Here is a 26,649-nt window from a genome sequence, read left to right on the forward strand (position 1 = left end):
GCCCCTATTTCTACTGTTTTTAGTGTGCAATTTAAAATACTTGAATGGTCGATTCCAACCCAATACATTTCATGACTAAAATGTGATAAATTAACCATAAGGCAGCAAAGACCAATGCACCAATTGTAGTATAATAGAGTTGTAATTCACTAGTTATTTAACTCGATGAATTTAGTAGATCTTTTTAGGAGGCCCAAATGACTATAGATAGAACCTATCCAATTTTTACAGTGCGATGGTTAGGTGTTCACAGACTAGATGTACCTACCGTTTCCTTTTTAAGGTCAATATCAGCAATGGGGGCGAGACATGACCGCAACTTAAGATTCAAGTACCATTGAAAGGACTATAGGAACAGGAGAGTTTACAATCTATCACAAACAAAATGTGTTAAGTTATGCTACCCATAGGAAAGGATCCTCTCTGGATCCTTTCCATCAAGGCCACAAATCCAGGCGTTTAAAATTTGATCCAGCGGCTAAAAACAAGGGCCCACTTTAAAAGTTATAATAAATGTAGTCGTTGGATCAAATTTCAAATGCCCGGATTTGTGGCCTTTATGGACTTGGTGGAAGGGATCTGGAAAGGATCCCTTTCCCTACCCATATATATCATTTTGTCATGTTCAACCATATTGCTTTATTGCAAACCCGCTTATTAATTATGAACTAGAAAAGTGTTGAGTCCCACATTGGCCATAGAAAATGAGAAATAATAGTTTGAATATCTTAATTCCACTCCAACTAATATTAAGGTCTTTAGTGATAAAATTTCACACTTGACGGATTGTGCAGGTGAGACAATATCGGCAGATTGGACACTTGTTAATTATCAAGTTGGGGACAATATCAATGTTGTTGGAAGTAGGTATTTGATCCGACTCTCTAATAATTCTACAAAATAAAGAAATAAAATATACTAAACTCCAAATGCATTCACTCAAAAATATTCCCTACAAACTCTCTATGCCTTACTCGCAAATCTGTGCCCCTTGTGGTTAGGTGTGGGGTATTCCCTCTTTCCACTTCCGTTGGAAGTTTTGTGCACTCAACCTCGTCGCTAATGTAAGGACATGTATTATTTGGTTTACATGTCCTTGTTATTAACACATGACGTCCTTATGGCGACAAACATGTACTATACAAGTTGTTAACCAGAAGTTGGTTTTATGTCTCAATATTTTATATAACAAGTATAGTGCTTGTTTGAATGTGTTTTAAATGATTAAAAACGCTTTTGGTGAAAATATTTTTGGAAACAATTCTTAGTAAAAATGCTAGTAAATCCTTGAAAAACACTTGAAGTGCTTCTTGGAAGAAGCACATAATTGGTACTTCTTGTAGAAAGCACTTAAAGTGCGTTTGGAACCCAAAAACATTTTATCTAAAAGCGTTTTCAGTCATTTTAAAAGCACATCCAAACGAGCTCATAAAATATATAAATAATGCTATAAGTAACGCATAATATTTACTAATTGCATATTTATTTCTTTTTATCCCATTATTCACTTTTTATAAATGATGTATTGCCTTGATGCTTAGGATTTTCCTATTCCACTCACTCTCAAAATCATTTCACTTCCATTAGCATACGTAAATAAGAATAATAATGTCGTTTGTACTAAAAACAAGTAATTTTTTCTCATAAAATATAGGGTGGTGCTATCCACGCACCCATTTTTATCTCTCACACACCCCTCTCAATTTTCAATCGCTGAATCGTGTGAATTAAAAAAGATCAATGGATAAAAATTAATAAGGGTGTGTGAAAGTAAAATAGGGTGTGTGAATAGCACTACTTAAAATTTTTTTTTTTTTTTTTTTGTCGAACTCAAAATATATTATCTAGGTTAAGCGTGCATGAATCATTAATGCATGCATGCCTTTCTATTATTTTCTATGACATTCAAACGTATTATAGTTCAATAATACAATCAAATAATGTCATTGATGTCATTGATGGCAAATAATATTTGGAGAGATATTGATTATGTATGTGCGTACGTGATTACCGTTTTTTTCGTTAATTTATTTCGTTTATATGATATTATTATCGAAAAGAAGGTTTAGTAGGGCATATCTTGATACTATTTGACCTACCATATATTCTCCTAACAAATAACGTGTACGCAATGGACGGCTCCAACAAATGGTGATGGAGCAACATGGTCCATTAATTGGAAGAGCAGTTAGCTCCCTTTGCTAGACTTATAAAACGTCGGTGGAAAACTGGAAAGTGGAAAACCCTACTTTAATTTATTAATTAGGAGATGCTTAGTTGTTGCTAATGCCAGAATAATTTGTTTTCAGCTACTTATATTTAAACTAGATAGTATCTGTAACACATTGTACGTTTTAATAGAACAATTCTTGGTACATACTCACATGTCATGTGGCTGTGCTCTCTTCTCATTCAAGTTTTTCTTGTCACAAAGAGAGGTCGAGGAGCTTAGGCTAAACTCAAATTTTGGGTTATGAGTGTAAAGGTAAATGCTCTATTACCGAAGCTAAGTAGGGAAACGATTTTCTCAACTTGAATATCATTTCAGTAATGGTTGTGTTTTGTTGTCATCTTAATTTCAATCACAAATGTTTTCTGTGTTGGGCAACCAAAAGAGTCGTAGGGGAGTTTCATATGTAATTAATCGTTTATCCCATGCAAAAGTAATTAAGGAAACGCATCAACTGATCAACATGTGGACCACGTAAATGTTTATTTTTTGAAAAATCGAAAAAACATGATTAACATTTGAGAAGAGAAATACTTAAAAGACTAAACACCAGCCAACTTGCAGAATTAGTTGGTATTAGAGTGATTTTTTTTTATCAACCTGTAGATTTGTTAGATTATGGAGCTAATAGGGTTTGAACTCACGTTGTAGCGCAAGAGTTACACTCTTCTCAATCACTGTGGTTAAGGGCAACTTGCAGTACTAGAATGATTGATATATATAATTTGACTAAAGAAAGTTTTAAGCAGACCGAATGCATAATTTCATCAAGCTAAGGTGGTAAAACGGTTGTATTTTAAAGCTACTACATGTTTATTAATAGGAAAGTGATTTTCACACATTTTTTTCTCTTCATTTTTTGTACGTATTTCCGGCCATTGTGTGTAGCTTCTTAATTAATTATATAGTGAATACGACTGTAAATAAAAAGAGATGCGAGATGCTAAAATAAGTACAAAAACCAACTCCCTTACCTGAAAGTTTAAACTAACCATAATAAAGTCAAAGCATTGTAAATGACATCTGACAATGATTTTCATCTGTGAAAACGAAAAACATAGTTCCTACGGTGGCTATTGACTAAAACGAATAATAACAAAGCAAAAACAAAATATTTCTCATCACGTAGTTTATTTTTTTCATCTTATTCATGGTAAAATTTGTCGTCTTCTAACTCTAAATATATGTGTATGTAACGATATTGGCTATAACAGATGTGATACTTATCTACTTTCGATTAAATTACATTAAAATAAAATTATTCTTTGAAAAAGCGTCACGACTCCACCTACCAAACCATTCCCAATTACCTAGTTATGGAACTCATTTTTTAATGGCTTAATCTAAAAAATAGACCACTAATTAATGAAAAGTCAAACACCCCAATTTACAACTAATTCATTGACATAACCAAGCTACATTAAGGTTAGGACCAACCCTAATTATAAAAATCTTCAAATAAATATGCCAAAATTAATTTCGTCCAAAAGTTTGATTTGACAATTTATTCATCGAAAAGCATGAGTTCAATTTTATTTTAAGGAAAACTAATGAAAAAAGTTTGAAAGCTTTGAATTTTAATGATAAGGCCAAAATAAAGGGTAAAGTGAATAGTACCATGATTGACTTTTTAGTGTAAAAATATGATTTTTTGTTAAAGTAATAGTACCAAGTGCTTTTCGTTAAAGTTCCCTTTATTTTATTGCTAAAGTGTTTAATTTATTTATTTTGATTTTTTTTGTCGAATTTATTTAGTTTGATTAACCAATTCAAATAAATTGAATGAAAAAGAAATTGTACGGCCACGGCCGTCTAGAGCCCTCCTGTTGTTCGTTAATCCGCAAAAAGCTGGTGGAAGTCCGTCTGCCCTCTTTCGTCGCATTTCTGGGATTTCCCGCGAAAACTGCCGGTTTTTAACGTCCTCAAATTACTATCTTCGTTTCTGCTCTCACTTTATACAAGAACCAAAAAAAACAACACAGGAAACCAAAAAAAATTAAAAAATTAAAAACCCCAAAAATTAAAGAGGCTTTGTCCACTTTTGGCGGGAATTCACTCTCTCTCGAAGACATTTTTTCTTTGAATAACAACCAATTGTGTATGTAAGCTTTTTTTTGTCAGATTAGAACTCGTTTCTGTTAATATTTATTTATTTGAATTTCTGGGTGTTGAATTTAGCTGCAGTCGGTGAGGCTGATGATGCTTACTTGGCAGCATTGGCTTTTAAACAACGTGTTTGGATTGAGCCACGAGTTGGTACAAGATTTAGGTACATGTTTCTTTCTCTCTTTTTTTCCTTCTTTTTATGTTTTTGTCGGATCACGTTTATCTTCTTCTTTATTCTGCTTACTTTTCTTCCTTTATTTATGTCAGCCGATGTTTTTTTCTTTTATTTTCAAATGGGATTTCTTGGAATTTTATAAATCTGCAATCTGTTGATGGGATATTTGGGTTTTTCTAATTTTATGTAGCTTTTGCTGCGGGGGTTGAAATGTTAAATTCAAGAAGTGGGAAGATTGAGAAACAGAAAGAGTTTGTAGAAATTGTGAGATTGTGAGAAGAGAGAGAGAGAGAGAATCAGAGGCATAAAAACATATAAAGAAAATGATACTTGAGGAGGCATTGAGGGACTTGATAAAGAAGAAGAATAAGAAGAAGAATGTTGTGTTGGTTGGGATTCCAATTGATAGCCAGAGCACAGAGCTTCTCGGATGGGCTCTCGTTAAAGTCGCCCAGCCCGGAGATTGCGTGATTGCAGCTCATGTCTGTCGAAGTTCTGGTAAATGCCTGCAGACTTAGTTTCAGTTTGATATATTTTTCGATAATTTTATGTGTAATTTGGTTTATATTAGCTATTCGGATTGTTTGACAATATAACATGCGAGACTATTTGGTGACGTAACGTTTAATATGCACAGATTATGTCTCGAAAGCCAAGACGATGTTGGATGGTTACGTAGAGGCTTATGAGGGGCTATGTGACATGAAAAAGGTTCCTACTCAATCTTCACTACTCTATCACTGCTTCAATTGTTCCAAAACTTGAGACTGGTTATGGATTTTTATGCTTAAAATTTCAGGTGGAGCTCATCAGTCAGGTCTTGACGGGAAGGTCAATCCGAAAAGCTCTAGTTAGAGAGGCGAAAAGACATTCTACCGTGGCCATAGTTGTAGGCATAAGCAATCCAAACACTCTTGGGTAGGGCACAGAGACTTTGATCTCAAAAAGAAACTTGCATTATTTTTCAAGTTTTTTTTTTTCTCATTACTCTAAGCAGAGTTCATTTGCAGCAGTTGGGATTCTACGGCGAAATTCTGCGGTAAGAAATTGCGACCAACCACTGATGTTGTGGGCATCCACAACGGGAAAATTGTGTTCAGAAGGTGCACCAGCAACCAACTACCAGGTTGGTGTTTTGAGTCCTGGAAAATACTGAGAATTATAAATTAATTAATTATTTATTTATTTAATATTAAAAATGCACTAACAATACTAAGTTCCTTTCTTCAGCTTTGGTAGGTCTCACAGAAGACCCAAGACCAAGTCTTTGCTTTGAGAGTCTCACTCCTAAAGGATACTCATCTGAATTTGGTGACTTTGAGGAGGATACAGAAACCCCGAAATCTTCTGATATGGCAGAGAGCTCCCTAGATGGTTCGAAGCACAGTAGTGAAGACACGATGTATGAACAAAAGAGAGTGCCTTGGAGATCAACTTCACTTGGTGCAGCAGAACATGTGGTTAAGAACCTTGGCTGGCCCCTACTTCGAAGAGCGAGTTCTGCCAATCCTCAATTTCCCGCCACCAGGGACATGTCTGTGGTGCAATGGGTGATGAGCTTGCCTGACCGCTCTCCACAGCAGTCTCCTCAGTGTACAACTATCAAAGAAAATCCGTTCGAACGAAGTATAGGTGACATTGTTGATGAGAGTATGAAGGATGGTTTTTCTGCTTTTGATGAGCTTCCTGAAAGGTTAAAGCATCTGCTCCAAACAAAATCATCTGGTTGCAGATGGTTTAGTCATGAGCTTCTAAAAGCTTCAACTTCTCAATTTTCTTCAGGTTTGATATATATCCTTTTCCCTTCCTTCTCTCTGTTTGGATTCTTTTAAGTACTTCTGTTTCGAATAACTTCTTTATCTTTTAACAGAAAATCTTATCGGGAAAGGAGGATGCAACCTCGTCTACAAGGGAACTCTTTCAGATGGGAAGCCAGTGGCAGTGAAGATTATGAAATCATCCAAAGAAGCATGGAAGGATTTCACTGACGAAGTCGATATCATGTCCTCGCTGAAGCACAAAAACATTTTACCTCTGCTCGGGTTCTGCATCAAAGACAACGTTCTAATCTCTGTGTATGATTTCTTACCTAAGGGAAGCTTAGAGGCAAATTTACATGGTAAATATCAACTACTTTTCCCATTTTTTTACTTTCTTGGTAAAGATTGTTCAAACCATGTTGATTTCAAAATTGTAAGTGATGCAGGCAAGAACAACTACAAATCTCTATTGTCATGGGAGGTGAGATTTAATGTTGCTGTTGGTATTGCTAAAGCCCTCAGTTATCTGAACAACGAATGTCCTCAACCAGTTATTCATAGAGATGTCAAGTCCTCAAACATTCTTCTCACCAAAGATTTTGAACCGCAGGTACTGCTTAATCAGAGTAACACAAATGGTGTTTTAAACACGATCAGAGTCTTATGACATTAATTAAATGCTTCCATCTACGTGACAGTTATCTGATTTTGGCCTTGCAATCTGGGGACCAACAGCTACATCTTTTAAGACCGAATGTGATGTGGTGGGAACATTTGGTTATCTTGCTCCCGAATATTTCATGTATGGAAAAATCAGTGACAAGATTGATGTCTATGCCTTTGGCGTGGTCCTGCTAGAATTATTATCAGGAAGAAAACCAATTGGCTCCGAGACACCAAAAGAACAAGAAAGCTTGGTCATGTGGGTATGATCCACCTCCCTAATTTGAATTTTTGTTCTTATTTTGTTTACTTCTTTTGCGTGTTTTGGATAAATGACGCTGAATTACATCTCAGGCAAAGCCGAAAATAGAGAAAGGTGATGTAAAAGAAATACTGGATCCAAATTTGGATGGAAAGTTTGATGAGGTTCAGGTGCTGAGAATGGTTCATGCAGCAAAACTTTGCATCACACGCTCAGCCCGCCTTCGTCCTAAGATGACTGAGGTATGAAAATGTCATATCCAGAGTAGGATTCTGTTAGTATTAGTGTAACAAAAGAATTCCAAGTTTCATCATGCTCTTTCTTTCCACCCTCAGATACTGAAGCTTCTGAAAGGGGATTCAGATGTCGAAAATCAACCAAACTCTCAATCTTTTGACATAGAGGAATCAGAAAACTGGGATGATAATGACGATGAAGTTTATCCAAATTCAAGCGCAGAGTTGCATTTGGGTCTTGCGCTGCTCGATGTGGATGATGATACAACAACAACATCGTCAAGTAGCGTGGAGCGGAGCAACAGCCTTTCATGGGAAGAATATTTGAAAGGGAGATGGAGCAGATCATCAAGCTTTGATTAGCTTCTTTTTCTACTCTCCTGTTTTGTAAGTTTTCAGCATACTTGTGCAGCAAGGAAATTAGCATCTGTACAGTTTAGGGAAACCAAAAAAAAAGGCGTGCACCCAATGGTTGGGGTGGATTGTAGATAAACATGTATAAATAAATCGTAGAAGTGATCGTGTGAAAGGATGAACATCTGTAGCTTGTTTCATTAGCTTGTCAGAAACTCAGTTTTTCCAGCATAATCACAGAATGAGAGATCGAGATTTTGTAGATTTTGGAATAATAAAATTTGTTGCTCATGTAGCAGGCAGCCTATGGGGCTCAGATGCTAAAGTTATAGAAAGATCTTTGGTTACTACTAGTTTTATATTTATGTGATGCTTCATGCTCTCGCAGACACTTAAATGCATTAAAAATTGAGTGTAAATAATGTATAACAAATGGCTGAAATAATCGTAGAACAATTGGAAAAACATAAAATTTGTAGCAAAGCCCAAGTACTTCAAATTTGGGCCATGACCTCCCTTTTGGAGTGTGGTGTCACGAACAAGACGCAAAGCTTTGCCCTTACATATGGGCACTTTTGGATTTCGAACGAATTTATTGTTTACTAGCCCAAAACGGCCTTTTAAGTTTCGAAGATATTTTGTTCTTTTCTCATTTTTCATCCCCATAGAATTCCTAGCAAACCTTATCTTATTATATTTAGATCAATAAGTTTAGGTTCTCTCAAATACCTAGTGATATCTAAATTGCTTGTAGATTCTAATTTATGGTATTTCGTTCGATATTCGTGTTTAACTTATCACACTAAACTAAAACGGAAGTTCTGTAACAAAATTTGCAATGTAAGTCAGATAACTGAAAATTCAAGTTTTATACTGTAATTTGATTTCAACAAAAAAAACCTACGTACACAAACTTAACGCACTAGTTTCTCGCACTAATGCCTAAAAGATTGTTGTATATGGCTCATTGGATAATAGTATAAACCATCAATGCTAGCACTAGCTTTTTGGATTCCTTAGCGGCGCCTTATCAAAGAGCCGATCGTCACACTCAGTAGTGTTTTGAGTCTTCAAGGGAGGAGGAACCCAATTCGAAGTTAGCTCTCGAAATTGCGACTCGATCTGCATAAAAGTCTGCATTGTTTTCCCTTGTCTTCCTCTTGCTCGTCTTATGGTTCTTTCTTTCACTTTCGGCCTTCTCCTTTCGTGTGTCCTTCATCTGCAGAGTAGTACACGATGCGGACATCATTGTCAAACCTTTGAACTGAGGAACTAGAAGGAAGAAGCAAGAAAATAATCAGGTCTTAATTTCTACTTTATGGTTGCTTTGGTGTCTGGCTTCGGAGCAAATTGCTATGGTGTTATATATACTTTCCTATTTCTATTTGGATTAGGATTAATTAGTCTGTCCAATTTTTATTTGGATTATGATTTATGAGAAACAAATTTGTAGTTGTGTAACACAAACTGGCAGTGCAAAATACCAGGAGAATTTTTTTGAAAAAAAACATGAGAAAAATAAATTTCTGAATTAATTAAATAAAACAAACCTAACTTAGGTGCTTTTTGAAAAAGCACTTTCAATTACTTTTTCAGAATTTACAATTTTAATTCAAGTTTCAATATATTTATAATAAACACATTTCCAACATAAGCACTTTTCATAGAAGTGATTTAAACGAGTCCAAGCAATGCAGAAAATACATTTTCTTATTGTAATTGTGTTTTGGAACAAGAACTTGTCTCTGTTGGTTTCGTATATAACACAAATTTGAAGAATGTGGAAGGATAATGTTGGTTTCTCAGCTTCTTGGGTCCCTTTCCTCGCTCTCCAGATCAGACCTAGTAAGGTCAAACAAGCTTAATCTTCAAAACAATTGGACATCAAATCATAATTTGCCTCCATCCAGCTGTATCATTAGTTCCAGCCTTGTCTTTACTTTTGATCAAGGAGTAGGATTCCTTCGCTCATAATTTCCCTTTCCTTCCCTTTTCACCTTTTTAAACAATTACGATTGAGTCACGTCAATTAAGATCGCCTTGAGGGTAATCCATGTAGGTGCCCACCTAGGGCCTCCACTTCGGAGAGGCCCCAAAACATATACATCATGTAAATAACATATAAATAAAGAAAATAAATAAGAAATATCATAATTCATTTGTTAGTTGAGTGGAAATGTTTGACTTCCATTTTCTTTGAGGTGATGGGTTTGAAACATGAAGCTGTTATTTTAGTCATTAATTTTTTCTTGTTTTTCAAATTTACTCATAATCCTTCTGTCCAAATGCATATAAAGTTATATAACACAAGTCCCTTAGCAATCTATTTTTCTTTCAACTTCTCAATCTTTTCATTTCTATCAAATGTTTAAATCAACTATCACATGGTCTTGAAGATTGTACTTTAAGATAATAAAAATTTTGAATTTATATTTTACTTTTCAATAGTTTATTATTCAATGGATTATTTTAATATTCGATTCGTTAGTGTGATGCTGAGTTACACAAAACAAACAATTGGTGCTCTTGAATTTATTATACTCGTCAATCAAGTTTTATTGTTTTTAACTCTCTTGATCGTTAAGTTTTATTGTTTTTCACTTTCAATCTAAGGCTATTGACGGTAAACATTTGACACATTTGCTTAAAAAATGTAAGATGTGTGATATTCAAGTAATATTTGTATATCTATCTTCTTTTTATGGTACTTTAATAATATTTGGTGTAGAAATATATTTTTTTTTATTGATTTAGTGAATTCTTTTCTTACATATCAATGTGCAAAAAATCATCTTACATATCAATGTGCAAAAAATCAAGATCCAAGAACTTTCCAAGAACTTTAGAACCCACTTCAAACCAAATTCTCGAACACGGTTTCGAAAGAGAGTCGAGACATTTGAGAGTCAAGACGGTCCGACTCACTTTCGAAAGAGAGAGGTTGGCGGAATCTCTGAGCCACCGGCCAATCCCAATCCGTGGTATGTTCATCTTTCTGGTATTTTCTTCGCGTTGAATGCTCCCATGTTTTCATCTCTAGGGTTTTCTCTTCCTTTTTCCCACCGCCTCTCTGTTCCCTAGGGTTCCTCCATTATTTTATATCTGCCACAGAACTTCAATCGCCTTGAATAGTTCTACGATTTCATCATTTTACCCTTTTGAATTGTCCCTATTGTTAATCGTCCGCGCTGGAAATCTTTCGTTTTCAGCCAATTCTAATCGATTTTAGATTTTGGGTTGTTGAATTCCTATCTGGGTCATGATTGATTTGGTGGATTTCGCTCTTTTCGTGCAGAACGGGAATCAAGAACCTCAAATTTTCATCGGGGTTTCTCTGATTTCAGTCTGTTAAGAGTATCGCGCTCGAAATTTGGTCTGGGTCGAGGCCAAGTTTTGAAATTTTGGTGCTTCTTCACTCGATTGGAGCTTATTCCTCTTTGGTCTTCGCGTTATTCACCCTAATGGACGACCAGGAGGTGTTTCCGGGTGCAAACATGGGCGGTGAACTTGCGAGTAGTTGCTCAATGGACAGCTTCTTCGATGACCTGCTTAAGGACACTCATGCTTGCACTCACGCCCACACTTGCAACCCACCCGGCCCTGATTACTCCCACACACACACTTGCTTTCATGTGCACACTAAAATTCTGTCTTCAGCGAGTGAAGACAAGGCCGGAACTGATGATACTGCTGAGTCTGGGGAAAAGAAATCAAAGAAGCAGCCTTTGGGTAATAAGGTAGCAGTTCGTAAGTACCGCGAGAAGGAGAAGGCGCGGGTTAAGTTGTTGGAGGATGAAGTTGTGAATTTGAGAGCTGAAAATCGGCGGTTGGTGATGAGGTTGCAGGGTCAGCCTGCATTGGAGGCTGAGATTGCTAGGCTCAAGTGTTTGCTTGTTGACATTCGAGGAAGGATTGAAGGAGAAATTGGATCTTTTCCATATCAGAAATCAGTGAATCCGATCCTGCCCAACCCAAATATGCCCGGTGCCATTTTTATGAATCCGTGTAATGTCCAATGTGATGATCAGCTTTACTGCCTTCGTCCAGGGATGGATGGGAAATGTGGAGATGGTGCAGTGATGAATGGGCAGGATTTTAACGGCTGTGGTTTTGAGAGTCTTCAGTGTTTTGCTAATCAGGATGGAGGAGCCAAGGAGCTTCCTGATTGTGGACTTGGAAATGGGGTGTCGAATGTCAATTCTTCCGGCACAAGTAAGAGGAAAAGTAAGACATAAGATCCCTTAACCTTGTAACCTGTATGAGCGTATGGTTATGACTATTTTGCATTTGTTAGTCGGCTAAACGGAGTTATTTTTCTGATTTTACCCTTCTATTTGTTTTCTGATATTTGTTGCCGGTTCTGCTGTTTTAGTTGTGTTCTCTGTAAGCATTTTAGTTGGGTTTTAACCATGAGAGATTTTGAAATGTTGATATATACAGAACTTGTCTCATGAGTCTTTTGTGCATTGTATAGATGGGTCTTCGGGGCACTACATCTAGTTACAAAGGATTAATTTCATTGAGCAATGATGGACAGATCATTGTTAATATGACCAAGTCATCTATAATAATTCGGTAATTGCAAAATTGGGCGTGCATGAACCCTTTATTACCTAACATAATATGAGCCAAAGTAGTAGTATTTACATTATTAATTGTCTACTTCCCGTGCGAGTTGCTGAAGATTATTCTTTTGTTGTCCTTGTCCATGAAATTAATGGACCTGAACACAGCTGTTTGGAACTTGGAAGTGTGCAATTTTTAACTGATTATTATGTTCTGCCCAATTAGGAGGGACTCGAGCCGCAGCAGCAAACTGAAGTGCTCAGGAAGGAAGCACTGACATTGTCCCAAAGAGTACATATATCGTCATGCAATAAGTAGTTCTTCAAACTGTAGCATCAGCTTTCATTCAGGTCATTTTGTGTTTATGGTTATGTTTCCAAATTTTCTATTACTTTTAACATGTTTGGTTCTTGGAACAAGTATGGTTTATCAATGTCAAGCTGAAGTTTTGCTGGATTTGCTGCTAGTATTCTTCAAATTTTGATTTAAGTTTGCATGTCCTTTAGTGCTGTAAACTTAGATGATGTATAGCCAGCCAGTGAAACTTATGGCAAAGCAACTTAATGGTATTCTATGAAACTCATATTCTCTTGACTCTTAGCCTTCTAATACTTGTAGGCTACTGATAAATCAGTCAAATTACCTCTGGCTCATGTTGTTTTTCCGAGTTTCATTTAATCTGCTTTAAGTAGTTCTCGTTTAGTCATTCCTGCTCTTTCTAAGACGCATAAATTCTTGATTGCTGAATTACAGAACTTAGGGAAGGTGGCATGTGATTTCTTTCATGTTTCAGTACTATGAGCTGCGAGCAGGTGAGTGTTAATGTAAAGTTTCTCTGCATGATATAACTTAAAGAGCGGGTTTTGGTAAAAAGGAATAAAGTATACATTTATGTCAGGAAAGAAGCTTCTTGTTCTAGCTCTTAAGTTTTTTTTTAAAAGGATTCTTGTCATCCACAATTGGTGACTGACTAGTGGACAAATTTCACAGTATATTCCCCTTTGAGTGATGCATCTGGCCATTGTGAAGGTCAATGGAAACCCTATTTCCACCATTGGCGTGAAAAATGACGAGGACGTCCGTAGGTTCATTGCCTGCCTTTTGATGGTCAGTCAGATGATGAGAAGAATGTGCTTCTGCTAACCAACCCACCCATTGAACTGATGGTGAATTTCTTATAGTTCTTTTTCATTTATATTATGGGTAGATTTTTAGTCCAAGTATTTGAGCATTTGGTCCAAGTAACCTGATATTCATCACGAGGAAACGAACATTATAAGGTTTCTCCTTTTTGTTTCCATTCTTGTCGGATGATTGATTTGTGAATGAGGGAAAAGGATTTAAAGTGGTGGAAAAGATGATATTTTGAGAGTAATTGCTAGGAAGAAGAAGATTGTTAGAATTTATTTCATGTGCTGTTCATAGAAAGGGAGATGGTTTGGCATCTTTCCTGACAGGGACAGGAACGGCCTTCAGGCTTACCAACTCTTGTGGTGGTGGTGGTGGTGGTGGATCTATAACCTAACTTTTACTTCTTCCGCTTATACCGACCTGCTTTTGGAATTAAAATTAAGTTTCCTCTTTGTTCTACCTCCTATTCCCCTTCTTTGTTTCTTTCTTGATCCAATATTAACCCGGCATTTTTGTTAACACGGTACACCCGCCTCCCGTTGATCTGAGCTCATCAAGACTGTTTATTTTCGGGTAATATTGTTATAGAATCTGCTCTACTTTGGAATAGTTTATGTTTGTTTTCTGGTAATAATGTCATAGAATCTGCTTTGAGTGATTTCACATTTCTTACACAAGTCCAAGAAAACTCAAGTCGGAAGGGATGGATGTTATGAGTGTCGAATTTTACTGTGAAGATATTCATCTTTGTTGGTAGGTGAAAGGATAATTCCTTTTGTTTTCAATACCAGGTCTTTTGTTTCTCTTTTTTACGAGCGACCATGGTTTTATAAGGTAGGTGCTTCATTTTTATGTGGAGTCCAAAAATAACGTCCGATTCGGAAATTTACCTGCGATGTTGCATATAGCCTTGAGACAACCTTTAGGCCCAGTTTGTTATTGCTTATTTTTATAAAAAATGGTTCACTTTAAAGTTCAACAGTAATAAAATGTTTGGTAAAAATAAAATATATTGTTTTTTAAAAGCAATTATCTCCGAACAGCAGCTTTTAAAAACATCTTGTAGGTTGCTTTTGAAAGTTGCTTTAATAAAAAATGAAGTAGAACTTTTATAATATTTTTAATTCTTGTAATAAGCTCATTAATTTTAAACAATGATATTATTTATCATTTTAGACATTTTTTATGCCTTGCAATCATTAGCCAATATGCTTTCATCCTAGGCATGGTGGAAATACACCAATCCATCCTCAAGTGTATACGAGTGAATGGTCTTAATCAACTGGGCCATGAGCTCCTAGCACTGAAATACGTAACGTTTCTCGATTATGGATGCATAAAGAAAACGAAACTAGTTGAAGGTTTAATTTAACGTCATTAAAATCATGCGAAAGAGATTAACCAAGTAGGAGAAAATCAAAGTTTGGCAAACCGATTATCCAACAGCAGTTTCTGAGAAGCTACATGCTCTTCTACTCTCATAATCTATCTCTAGAAAGTCTTAAACACTGCTCCTAGCAAAAGACCTTTCCCACTAGCCAAAGAGGTACGAAAAATATCTTCAAGCTCACGGTCGAGATTTTCTGATTACACACAGGAAGGTTGGGCTTGCACGTCATCGTCGTCGTCGCCAAATATGCTGTCAGCAATCTGCCAAACCTGAAGAGTGTTGTCTTCAGAAACGCTTGAAATGACCCATGGCTCATTTTTGTTCCAAGAGAAATCAGATATCTTTGCTTTGTGACCGCCATGTACAAAGAGAAGTTCTGGTGGTCCGTCATCCCCGTCTCCCTCTGCCTGCTCATCCCCAATCCTAAAAACGCATCAACCATATAAGTTCATAACTTAGTACGACAATGATTTGAATTTTTAGCCCCAAGATATAATTCCCAATAATGTTCTTGCAATCAAATGAAACAGAAATGGACTTTTGACACAGAAGATAAACGGAAACAGAAGCATTTCTAACAGAACTAGTCCGAGAAATGGAGTACCTGTTGAGGTCCCAAACCATCAACCTTCTGTCATCAGCGTACGATGCCAACACAGTTTCGTGACTAGGATCCCATTCAACCTGGAATACTTCCTCCCTACAAGAACAAATAGAGGATTAGGAATCTCGGTTTAACGACTGTGACCTGCAAACGCTAATATATGAGAAACGATGAAGACTGCAACAATATGTTTTCTTGACATGAGAAAGCTATGCCCAAATGCATAATATGAGTAGCCACTATGCATTGATAATTCCAAAATTTATTCATTTGTTGACAAAGGGTTCATGCTTCAATTATATTAGCACAGCAAGTCTTAGTTTCAGGAATTTCTACTGCACAATATATTAAGAATCTAAGGAAGTGCAGACTGGCCGTCAAATTAAGTGCGTCACTTGTAACAAACAAATGAGAAATTGTAAAACAGTAGCTTGAGGAATCGGGCTACTACATCAAGCTCAAAATTATGGTTTCATGTACTTCAAAGCCAAAAGAATTCATAAAAACTTGCCAATCGTGTCATAAAGAATAGGTATCATTAGCATAATGTCGATATACGCTTGATGAGAAGAAATGATGGTAGTATATAATTGATTTTACAAAGAGGACAACAGGGGATTTGAAAGCTTACCCGTGAGTACTCAGAACATGCAATGGCACTGTCAGATTTCTCATATCGAACAGACCAACAGTGGTGTCTGAAGATGCTGTGGCCAAAATCCATTCATTATACGGATTGAAAGAAAGATAATTTACCTGAGATCATTAGACAAATGAGAATGGAAATTTACAGAACATTAGTGACAGATGTGAAGCTACATAATTAATACTTTTCTTTCAGCATATACAAAAATCAGTGACAGAAGTTATTACTCAGTCTGTGTAATTCAAAGGGGTAAGTATTTCGGGAACAATAAATCTCACAAACATATATTGAAAAGCCACAATCATATAAATGAAATTGTTGTAGTCACCTCTTTCTCATGAGCTTTGACACAATGTTGGGTTTGGTTTGTGCGCAAGTCCCATATCATCAACTGACAATCATCCCCAACAGATCCAAACAAATTCTCGTTCTTTGGATGCCATGATACATCTCCAACCACACTCTCATGACGCTGAAGAAAACCATCCAGAATTCACACATTCAAAACACTAACAGCCCAATAGCCAAAACATGCATAAGACATTTCAAGAACTATTAAGTTTTTAGTCCCAAAATTACCTCATAAACGTGGATTGGATCAAGCACCTTCTCTTGAGCCGAAGCAGAAACATCCCACAAGCAAATTTTACAATCATATGAACCACTCAAAAGGTAACCCTCCTTCAAAAAGCTCCAAGACAGGCCATACCCTTCTTTGTCATGACCCCTTAACCTCAAATCAGGATCACAGGCTTCCTCTTGATGCTTCTTTCCTTCTTGTTTGGAACAATCAAACACATATACATCCGTACCGCTGGTCTTTGCACCCACAATAGTCGGCTTCTGCGGCATCCATCGTGCCCTATTCACTTCCCCAAACACCCGAATCTTCTGCGTTATTTCCACCTACAACCACACCAAGCACAAATGCAAACATTTTCAGCCAGAAATTTTAACATACAGTTGGTGCCCACAAAATATTTCTGACAAAATTCCGACTACCCACGATTCATTTCTTCAAATTAATGAGAACCCACATCATACTCTGGAAATCTTAAGAAATACTTGGTACCCCAGAAATTATTTCTATGAAATGAGTGAAAAGGACCGATCTTTCAGTACCTTAGGCATCACAGGGTCAGTTTCGGAAATGGCGCCAAAGTTGGGCTGGGATGTGGGGAGGAGGGCGTCGGCGACCATGAGAAAGTTGGGGTAGTCATCGGAGGTGTGGGTCCCAAGAACGAGCTTGTGGACGGCGAGGGAAGAGTCGGTGTGGGGCTGCGGCGCCGAGGGAGCCCAGTGGACGGTGAGAGACGGCCATTCGAGAGGGTGAGAGATGATAAGGTCGTAAAGGAAAGGGCTGTTCTTCTTCCAGACGGCGTACTCTTCCTCTAAGACAGCTGAATCTTGGTCCTGGTCTTCCGCCATGGGTGCGGCTGTCACTTCGAGCTCTTTCGCTTTTCTGCTTCTTTCTGATTTTCCCGCCAAATGTTGGTCTGAGACTCTGAGTGAAGGAAAGACTCGGGTCGATGGGAAATGTCAAGGGTTTATAATTGGGATGATTTAATGGGCTTTTATGTGGCACAACGGGAGCAATAGAAGCCCATTTTGTGGGGACCATTTTTGCACTTACAGTTAATGGGTGTACTTACGTTGATAATGTCTCTTATCACATTTGTTTGTGTTGCCAAACATTGAGTATGACCCTATATATTGAATTACGAAGTATATTATCGATAGTTGAAATTTAAATGGATAATTTGACAGCGAGTATTTTTCTCTAGAACTTAATATTTATATATTGAATTACAAATTATATTATTAATAGTTGAAATTTAAACGGATAATTTGACGGTGAGTATTTTTCTCTAAAACTTAATATTAAGACAAAATAATGCCAAAAAAAAAAAAACTTAACAAACGTAATGTTTTTGAATTATAGAAGTACTTTGCATTTTCATTAAAGATTCATTCCATAAACATTTTATGAAAGTAGTTTTAGTCAATTAAAAGCACTTTTAAACGAGTCATTGATCTTTCAGCCAATTCACAATTGGCTGGAGGTACTTACCCCAAGACATTGACGGTTGTTTGCCAATCACATACTATTCTCCCCAAGAAATTCAAGGACAGTTGCGTTATTTGTCACTATTTTGAATTTAGGTAAAAGGTTGCGCCTAATTTTCGGCACGCATATACATTAAGGTTATTGAAGCTATTAATCATTTCAACACTGAATTCCAGCCCTTGAAAACGAAGTGCCATCTGCGATCGCTTCCATACTTTAGCTCGTTTCAATTAAGTAATCATTGTGGGTAAGTGCGTTGTATGTTTTCTTAGGTGCCAAACAACTTTTTCAACTGCCCTCAATCATTCATCCTAAATACTTAGGCAAGTTGCAACATGCCCAAAATTATTGTGTAACGTGACTAAACACGTAATATGACTTGACATTTTTTTTTTAAAGCCTACCGACCTAGCCCCTTTTTTTTATTTTTTATTTTTCAGAAGATTATCCAGGAACGAATTTGTACAATTTAATTTATCGTTGTTTTTGTTTGATTTTTTTATGATAAAAAATGAGTAAATGTTTATAAACTGAGAATAATGGGTCTGATTAATCAAAAAGACCCAAGAAATTAAAAATAAAGGACAGCTCACATGATAACGCACGCATCGGGGTTTTCATCGCTGAACGCCGTGGTGTAACGCACTTCCGTGGAGCTCGCACGTGCGAGGTTCCTCATCTGCGGGTCCTGCGAGTTCCGCACGTACCCGGACGGCGCCTTCTTGTCGTACACTCCCGCGGCGTAAGGGTGCGCCACGACGTCGTATGGGACGTATGGCCAGAGCTCCACCTTCTTCCCCGTCCGATGCGCGACGCGCGCCAGCACCTTCCCCGGATCCACGTAGCCGACGACCGTCAGCTTGTGGGCCTTGCGCTCCACGTCCACCTGCGTTACGCCCTTCATTCCTTCCACCGATCTCTTCACCTTCCGCTCGCATCCTTCGCAGTCCATCTTCACCTTGATCTCCACCGTCTGATCAGACACAAAACAATTCCATGTATAAGTAAACTACATACGTGACATTGTACACGTGGCGATTGGGGAATGGATTTTTCTGGGTACTGTTCTTGGAGAAACAGAGACAGTAGGATGGAGCTCTAAAGAGTAAACGAAATGGATTTTATCCAACAAAAAAGTTATGAATCTAGAAAAAGAAAATGTTCGAGCTATTATGAACTAGAAAAGCAAAAAGCAGAAAAGGCTACAAAAGATAAATACTTATTTTCAGCTCCAATAAAAAAAAAGCCAAAAATACTTGTTAGATCTCAAAACCCACAAACATTATAAGTGGCAGATTAGCATTTTTTTACAAGATATACCGAGATTTAGTCCTGCGTCGCCTCGATTCGTGTTTTCAGCCAAAAAAAAACTCAGAAATAGATAAAGGTTGAGAAGGAAAATATAGAATTACCTGGAATTGCCTGCGTTTCTTGAAGCTGGAACTCCCACCTGAGCAATCAAATAGATCAGAAAAATGATCCAAAACACCCATTTTGAACCCTTTTGGATTTCGAACAGAATTTTTTAGAAGATGTGAGAAAATAAGGACTCAAAAATATCTCAAAAGCTTTGGTTTTCAATTTTCGGAGAGGAAATAATTGGACCGGGTAAACAAGTGAGTAGGGTAGAGGGGTTGCTCCAATTTTATAAGCAAAAGCCTCTTGGGATATTTTGTAATTTTAAAATAATCTGCGTCGTCCGTATGCACCATCGGAAGATCTGGGTCGTCAGTTGCTGTCAGCTGTAGGCAGAAGGGTTTATCAATCTGCTTTCGCGACACGTGTCCTTAAGGCTCTGGTGTCGATAATCTAGTGGGGGGCGAATGCAACGATTAAGGACGGGGTGGACGAGGCTCACGCACCGGTCATGTGGGGCCCGGGGATTTGGGCGCGGAGTTGCTAGTGAGGCCCACATCATGAAGTGAATGGTCAGAGTGGGACCCGCTGTGTTGAGTCCTGTTAAATGGAGTGGTGGGACCGGAGGATCAATCTGATGGGGGAGGATGGGATCCCACAGGCTACAGCATGGCTAACCGTGTGTTCAAACCTGTTAAGGACAGAGCGGGGAACCGGGATCTTTCGTGCGTAGATTCGTGACAGTGTATGGATGAGTTCGGACTCCGAGACGGTGGTCCAACCGTCCAACGGCATATTTTGTTTTCCCCTTTTCTTTTCTTCTTTTTTGTGTTGAGAAATGTAATTTCGAGATAAATTATATTTAAAAAATCGTGACTCGGAGAAAGAGAACTGAATTTTGTGATTACATTGCACGAATACCATATGACTTATAAATATGTGCATTTGTCATATAAGACTTACTACAACTTTCGAAGTAAAACTTATAAATTTATTTTAATCAGCTCTAATTTTCAACCAAATATAAGTTTTAATCGAAAACTTATTTTTGAAACAATTTTAGCCCAAAATTTTTTTAGGTGGGTGGGCTAGGCCACATATATGTGTATTTTGTTTTAGTTTTATATTTATAAATTCATCAAATATAACGATTACGAAATCTATCGATTCAAATTTAAATCCAAAAGCTAAAATAATTATAAAAAAAATCTTTCATTTGTTTCATATTCTTTCATAGTGTTCTATGAGTTTTATGGTTTCGGTCTAATGATTTTTCAATATTTATCGAAATCTAAATACTTTTAGGTTAAAATGTTCATAAAATTATCATTTAGTACTACGCTGTAGTGGTATTCTTCTTCACTTGGAAGTGAGAGGTCTTAGGTTCGAATCTCGTGGATGGCGAATTCGATACCAAATTAGGCTACCCATTGTATGGCTTAGCCTAACTCACATCCCCTTTAGTGTAAAAATATCAATGTACTAAAAAAAATTGTTCATAAAATTAAATTATGATAGTCTACATAATTGTTTTTAACAAAAATTTACTATAAGAAAAAAAAAATATCCTAAATTAATTCTTTAAGAATCTCATGCTAAAGATTTAAGCCGTTTAAAACCTAAATTTATGGATTAAAAATTTTAGATTTTAACCCAAGGGTAGGAAATGGGTCTAAGTGAAGAAAATGTTTTGTTTTCAAGTTTTCTTATTTCTAAACTGGCAAATGCCCACACCTTCTGTGTATGAACAAATTTTTTGTTTTGTTTTGTTTTGTTTTTATTAAGAAGTGTGATTAGTTTTTAAAATTAAAAAAATATCAGTTAGGAAAATTGGACAATGATGAGCAGTTTCTTTTAAGTGAGCATGATGTTTTCATTTGTTATTTTATTCTTAATTTTTAAATACGGCATTCTATACTAACTTGGTTGTGAGGTTGCTGTAAAACAGAAAAATTTGTGTTTACGTAATTACTAAATTGCCCATATTTTTTATTTTTTTTATTTTGGTGAGAGAGTTAAAATAGTAATTTCATGGAATTCTAGTTGACAACGAGAATTTTATTAATAGGTAATTTAGATTAAAAAAATGAACACTAATGAAAATAATTTGAAAACTTTGAGTTTTAACGATAAAGACAAAATAAAGGGTAAAGTGAATAGTACCATGATTGACTTTTTATTGTAAAAATGTAGTTTTTTGTTAAAATGAACAGTACCAGAAGCTTTTTGTTAAAGTTCTCTAAAAAAAAGTATATCCTAGTTATGCAAAGCAGTAAATTTGGCCCAATTTTAGTTGGTGTGTGGTTGTGAGTAATCATTTATGTATACGGTAATGGATATTCCTCGTTTATTCTGATATTTGAAGGGCATAAAGAGTAATACTTGCAAACGGAAAGAGATCATCTCCGGATCTCTTCCACTAAGGTCATCAAATCAAATTATCCAGACCTTTAAAATTTCATTCAACGGACAAAAATTATTACACTTTTTAAAGTATCAAAACAGGTGGGTCGTTGGATGAAATTTCAAAGGCCCATATCACTTGATCTAGTGATTTTGGTAGAAGAGATGAGGAGAGGATCTTTTTCCCTTGCAAACAACTCCAAATAACTTCAAACACTCAAGTTTTGCTTGATCAATTGGAGAAAGTTTTCATTGTGACGGAAACATGGTACACTACTTATTTTTATATAAGTGGTGGAAAATTGTATTTTTTAAATTATTAACTTATTAGCACACATATTCCACCATTGGTATAGTAACATGTGATGTACTACTCTGTGTTCCAGTCACACTGAAAAATCTCTTGATCAACTGCTCGGTTAGGCGTTCGAAATTAATTAAATCTGAGTGTTTGGATATATATATACATATATGATCTCGTTTAGTATAGGATTAAATTGGAATCAATAAGCCACTATTATCAAGGCATGTTAAACATAGAAATAAAACATTTGTGACCAATTTAAAGGTAGAAGATGAATTATTAAAGAAATTTCAATCCCCCCCAAGTGGTGATTATAAGATGGATTTTTTTTTTTCGGTTTAATCCGTTTAAAAAAAAAAAAATCAACCTCATTTACATATTCAATATAGATTGAATTTAAAGAATGATTCGTTACAAATTAATGAGACGACGCCCGTAAGTAGTAGTTGATGATATAGCGCTAGGTAATGCTAGAAAGGCTAAATTTGGAGACAAAGTTTTGAAAACTAAAGGATATGAAAGTTGATGATTGGTTTATTACTTCAACGTTGATAATCGTACTTATTCCTATTAGTGACACATCATTTAGTTTGTAAATCTAGTCTTCAAATTTAGTTTTCATAACATTAATATGTGCTTCCTTTTGTTGGAACACATGGTCCCATACTTGGCCACAATTGAGGATACTACTCTGATCTGGTCCTTCCCACTTCATCTTCCTTTTGGACAGCATGCTTATACCACAGCGTCCAAAGTGTAGACTTGTTAAGCTTTAGCTCCTTTTAAGAGGGAGTTCATCTCGAAAAATGAAACTTTAAAGGGACAACAAATATCGAGACAGTAACAAGTACTGTACGATGTACCATATCAATTGGCTTATGTATACTATTCTAATTGCTAGCTTTTGTTTTGTGAAGGTATATATCAAGCAAACAAGGAGGCCTTGTTCACATCCTACACTCAGTTTAACGATCAAATATTCTAATCGCTAGCTGTTGTTCTGTTAAGAGGTATATATCAAGCGCACGAGGCATTGTTCACACCACACACACATTTCAACGACTAAATACTCTAATCGCTAGTTTTTGTTATGTGAAGGTGTATATAGCAACCGCACAAGGAGGCAATGTTCACACCACCCACTCATTTCAATGACCAAAATACTCTAATTGCTAACTTTAGTTTTGTGAAGGTATATATATCAAACGCACAAGGAGGCCTTGTTTCATCACCCACTCAATTTAATGACCAAATACTCCGATGTAATGAGTCATATATTCTTTCTTTTAACACGTAAACGTGTTGTATACTATCTTTATCATTTTTCTCGTATACTTAATTATGCGAGTATTTGGATAAAAAAGAGAAGTGTATATTGCATGCAAGTTTCTCCCTATATTAACCATTCAATAAAGTAGCAAGTGGCTATTTATTACCTTGGTGGAAATGTGATGTGTCTTTACATGACGGTGTGTATTCGAATTCTATTAGTAGCTAATTTAACATCTAATCTAATAAAATCTATTATTTGACAAAAAAACACACGAACCATTTAATAAAGTAGTGATATACGTTAATATGTGTACGTCTTTTTGGTTGATGGTTTGGACTGTCTGTTGTTCTCAATATTACACAGTGATTTGCGGAAATTTTTTAATTGTGATGAAAACACAAGTGGTGCACCACGTTTTTTTAATAGGAGTGGTGATAAATTTTATTTTTTAAGTTATTAATTTTTTAGCATACATATTTTCTTATTTGTATAATAACACATAATGTATCATCTCATGTACCGATAACATTGCAAAATCTCTCGTGATTTGTTTACTTGCTTGTTTACAATAAAGACGACGTTTCATGTTACCCGAAAAAAAGATGTCGTCTCACAGCTTTGAAAGCCTAATACTATTTTGTCGGATTAAATGTGATAGCTCAGCCATACATTATTCAAGCTCAGCCATACTATTTTGCGGATTAAATGTGAAAGCTCAGCCAAAGCCAGTGCCAGTAAATACCTAATAAAGTCATCATCCGATTAGTTTTTAAAGTTTGGATTTATTTGTCTGTGGACTGAAAATATGCGGAAGTCGCATTCTGTCAGATTATCAAATAATTAACTTAATTAATTAAGGGTTTTCATACTATAATCTTCCAGCTGATGAAAATAATCATTAGGCTCTGCTGTCTGCATGTGCCTTCGCACAAGAGGACATGCATGTATCCAAACTAGCTAGCTAGATCTTACTACAATTCACTTGAATATATTACAAGTTACAAGTCCAAACCGTAAGTGTCTTTTTAGCGAGATCATTTATATAAAAAGAAAAGAAAAAGAAAAAGAAAAAGAAAAAATATGTGTTCCCTCCATTAATAGCTTTTTTTTATCCATTCCCTTAATCTGTACTATTTTATTAAAAGTTAGTATGACAAAAGCAAGAACAACAACGTTCAACGAAATAGGGAGGGTTTTATATGGGTCTTCTTTCTAATGAGGAGTTTGCTGCAAGCCTGCAACTCATTCACCGTCCTTGAATGAAATTGTTTAGACTGTAAGTATATATATGACGTTTAACAATACAAATAAAACTGCGTAAAATGTAGAACATATAGCCCTAGAAATAGATCGGTCTTCTGTGCCCAAATATTTGGAGGGTCCTTAGGACCTTCATAGACGTTTTTCTAAGACCTTTGGTGAGACCACCCGGTACCTCTATGATGCCCATGCTTGCCAATGACATCGTTTTTCAATAAAAAAAATTTACAGTGCCGAAAAAACGTTTCAAGTTCAAATATCTCTTTCTCATAAATAATGAATGCATATGTTGCATCGGAGATTCATTTCCATCCTAGATATCCAACTTTATTTGTCTTTGAGATTGGCAAGCCTATGTTATAGCATAACATGCATGGTTGGTTTCTGTTGATGCACAAAATCAGCGAAGACTTTGGTACAACAGAAAGTGTTAGGTTTTATGACCTTCGCTTGGTTGCTTCGGTCACTAGTGAGGATAAGTACGTAAATGAATAGAGACAGAGAAGCAAACACAGGATGTACGTGGTTCACCCAGATTGGCTACGTCCACGGAGTAGAGGAGTTCTTATTAGTAGTGAAGGGCTTACACAAGTACAAAGGATCAAGCTCTCAATTTAGTGAGTTCTTGTGAATGATTTAACACAAAATGGCATTAGGCAATATTGTGGGGGAATGACCCCTATTTATAGAAAAACTTGTAGCTTTGTCACATTGACATGTGTCATGTTATGATTGGTTCTTGATGTTGACACGTGCTGCGCTCTGATTGGCTTCTAATCTTGACACGTGTCGAGTAGTGATTGGCCTCCTGGTCGGAGGGGAACTCTTCTGGGTCCTTGACAGTATAGCGTTGGCCGGTGCTCGGTAGTTTCGGGATTGGTCAAGTATGGTACAAACAGTGCTCCCCTAAGTTCCCGAGTGAGGGAAACTCCTCGGTTGGGGACTTGCAAGATCCAATCCCTTGAGTAATCACGAAACTTCTAAGTACCGAAGTGTGGTCTGATCTTCATCTGCCCTTCTCTGGAAGTACCTTTCCTCCATCCGGGAATGGTGTACTTAGCTGATGTTGACGCACAAGGTAATGTATCAATTTCACTTGAAGCTTAGTTGTAGTTTCGGGCTTAGTCAAGTGTGATACAAACCCTATAGTAGGAGTCCCCCAAGTCGCCGAGCTAGGAGATCTGCCGAAAGAGGTGACAGACAAGGTAAGCAGTCAAACTTCCAAGTAAGCAACCCAGGATCAGAGGTTTGACGTCGGCTTCCGGTTGATTGTTCTCATTCTCCTTGTCTCTCATTCAACTGCCAGGATAAGGAGAAGCAAATGGATAAGAGATGATATGAGATACTTTTGCTTTTGAAGAAGTAACTTTCCACAGGCTTATTCTTGAACTGTGCTGGAGGGTTTTCTGGTGCCCTTCAGAGTATAAGGCCGACTCAAAAATTTGAGGGTCAAAACAAGTCCATCAAATCTAGAGTACGTTCGACCTTGATGATATGAGATACTTTTGCTGTTGACGGAATAATAAATGTGGTATGGAAAGGTGTCGTGCTGTAGTGATCTGTTTCAGCTCACCGTTGAACCTTCTGCTTCAATCTTTTGCATGGCAGAAGTGGTGTGCAACCTTTGCATTTAAATGGTCCTTCAGAACATTCCTTCATAGTGACTCATCCACGCTTGGCAGCTTCAGTGTAAAGAGCCAATATCTGATCAACTGTCATGAGGTATTTGCCGGTGGAATTCGTGACCTTGACAGCAGTTGAGGATGAGTACTCGAGAGCAATGCTAAGTAAGCAACCAGGCAAAGGCTCCAGGCAGTCAGTTCCAAATTGGAGGTTTGATTTCAGGTTCCGACTGACTGCTC

The 26,649-nt window shown here is 36.7% G+C and overlaps 4 protein-coding genes and 1 non-coding gene across 13 annotated transcripts; 3 read left to right on the forward strand and 2 right to left on the reverse strand.

The window, feature by feature from the left end:
- Positions 1–4,034: 4,034 nt before the first annotated feature.
- Positions 4,035–8,133, forward strand: LOC103440808 (protein kinase STUNTED). Of its 6 annotated transcripts, none has more exons than XM_070820975.1 (12): positions 4,035–4,328; positions 4,409–4,499; positions 4,702–5,009; positions 5,149–5,222; positions 5,311–5,429; positions 5,525–5,637; positions 5,742–6,293; positions 6,382–6,630; positions 6,718–6,881; positions 6,970–7,197; positions 7,289–7,438; positions 7,532–8,133. In XM_070820975.1, exons 3-12 carry the CDS (start codon positions 4,835–4,837, stop codon positions 7,793–7,795), a joined length of 2,088 nt encoding a protein of 695 aa, XP_070677076.1. In that variant the 5' UTR covers positions 4,035–4,328; positions 4,409–4,499; positions 4,702–4,834; the 3' UTR covers positions 7,796–8,133. The 6 variants fall into 6 exon arrangements, with proteins under 6 accessions (XP_070677076.1, XP_070677075.1, XP_070677077.1 ...); XM_070820974.1 differs by having other exon boundaries at positions 4,106–4,328; positions 4,445–4,499; positions 5,522–5,637; XM_070820976.1 differs by having other exon boundaries at positions 4,197–4,328; positions 4,415–4,499.
- Positions 8,134–10,544: 2,411 nt separating this feature from the next.
- Positions 10,545–13,708, forward strand: LOC103440807 (basic leucine zipper 23). Of its 4 annotated transcripts, XR_011580540.1 has the most exons (5): positions 10,545–10,767; positions 11,082–12,010; positions 12,578–12,702; positions 13,106–13,164; positions 13,343–13,708. XR_011580540.1 is itself a non-coding variant. In XM_029102200.2 (3 exons), exons 2-3 carry the CDS (start codon positions 11,248–11,250, stop codon positions 12,604–12,606), a joined length of 792 nt encoding a protein of 263 aa, XP_028958033.2. In that variant the 5' UTR covers positions 10,580–10,767; positions 11,082–11,247; the 3' UTR covers positions 12,607–12,946. The 4 variants fall into 4 exon arrangements, 1 of the variants encoding a protein (XP_028958033.2); XR_530152.4 differs by having other exon boundaries at positions 10,548–12,010; XR_001790710.3 differs by lacking the exon at positions 13,106–13,164 and having other exon boundaries at positions 10,548–12,010.
- A 59-nt stretch (positions 13,709–13,767) lies between these two features.
- Positions 13,768–13,885, forward strand: LOC114825311 (U6atac minor spliceosomal RNA). Its single transcript, XR_003773953.2, has one exon. It is a non-coding gene; the product is annotated as a U6atac minor spliceosomal RNA (small nuclear RNA).
- A 953-nt stretch (positions 13,886–14,838) lies between these two features.
- Positions 14,839–17,551, reverse strand: LOC103440806 (WD-40 repeat-containing protein MSI3). The gene is made up of 6 exons (XM_008379515.4): positions 17,246–17,551; positions 16,703–17,029; positions 16,452–16,595; positions 16,109–16,233; positions 15,478–15,573; positions 14,839–15,296 (listed from the first exon to the last, which is right to left on the reverse strand). The coding sequence occupies exons 1-6, from the start codon at positions 17,549–17,551 to the stop codon at positions 15,071–15,073; spliced, it is 1,224 nt and encodes a 407-aa protein (XP_008377737.3). The 3' UTR covers positions 14,839–15,070.
- A 1,099-nt stretch (positions 17,552–18,650) lies between these two features.
- On the reverse strand, positions 18,651–19,921 carry LOC103440805 (heavy metal-associated isoprenylated plant protein 26). The gene is made up of 2 exons (XM_008379513.3): positions 19,604–19,921; positions 18,651–19,164 (listed from the first exon to the last, which is right to left on the reverse strand). Exons 1-2 carry the CDS (start codon positions 19,682–19,684, stop codon positions 18,781–18,783), a joined length of 465 nt encoding a protein of 154 aa, XP_008377735.1. The 5' UTR covers positions 19,685–19,921; the 3' UTR covers positions 18,651–18,780.
- Positions 19,922–26,649: the final 6,728 nt, after the last annotated feature.

This window comes from Malus domestica, chromosome 05, assembly GCF_042453785.1.
Source record: "Malus domestica chromosome 05, GDT2T_hap1".
In the NCBI taxonomy this organism is placed as follows: Eukaryota; Viridiplantae; Streptophyta; class Magnoliopsida; order Rosales; family Rosaceae; genus Malus; species Malus domestica.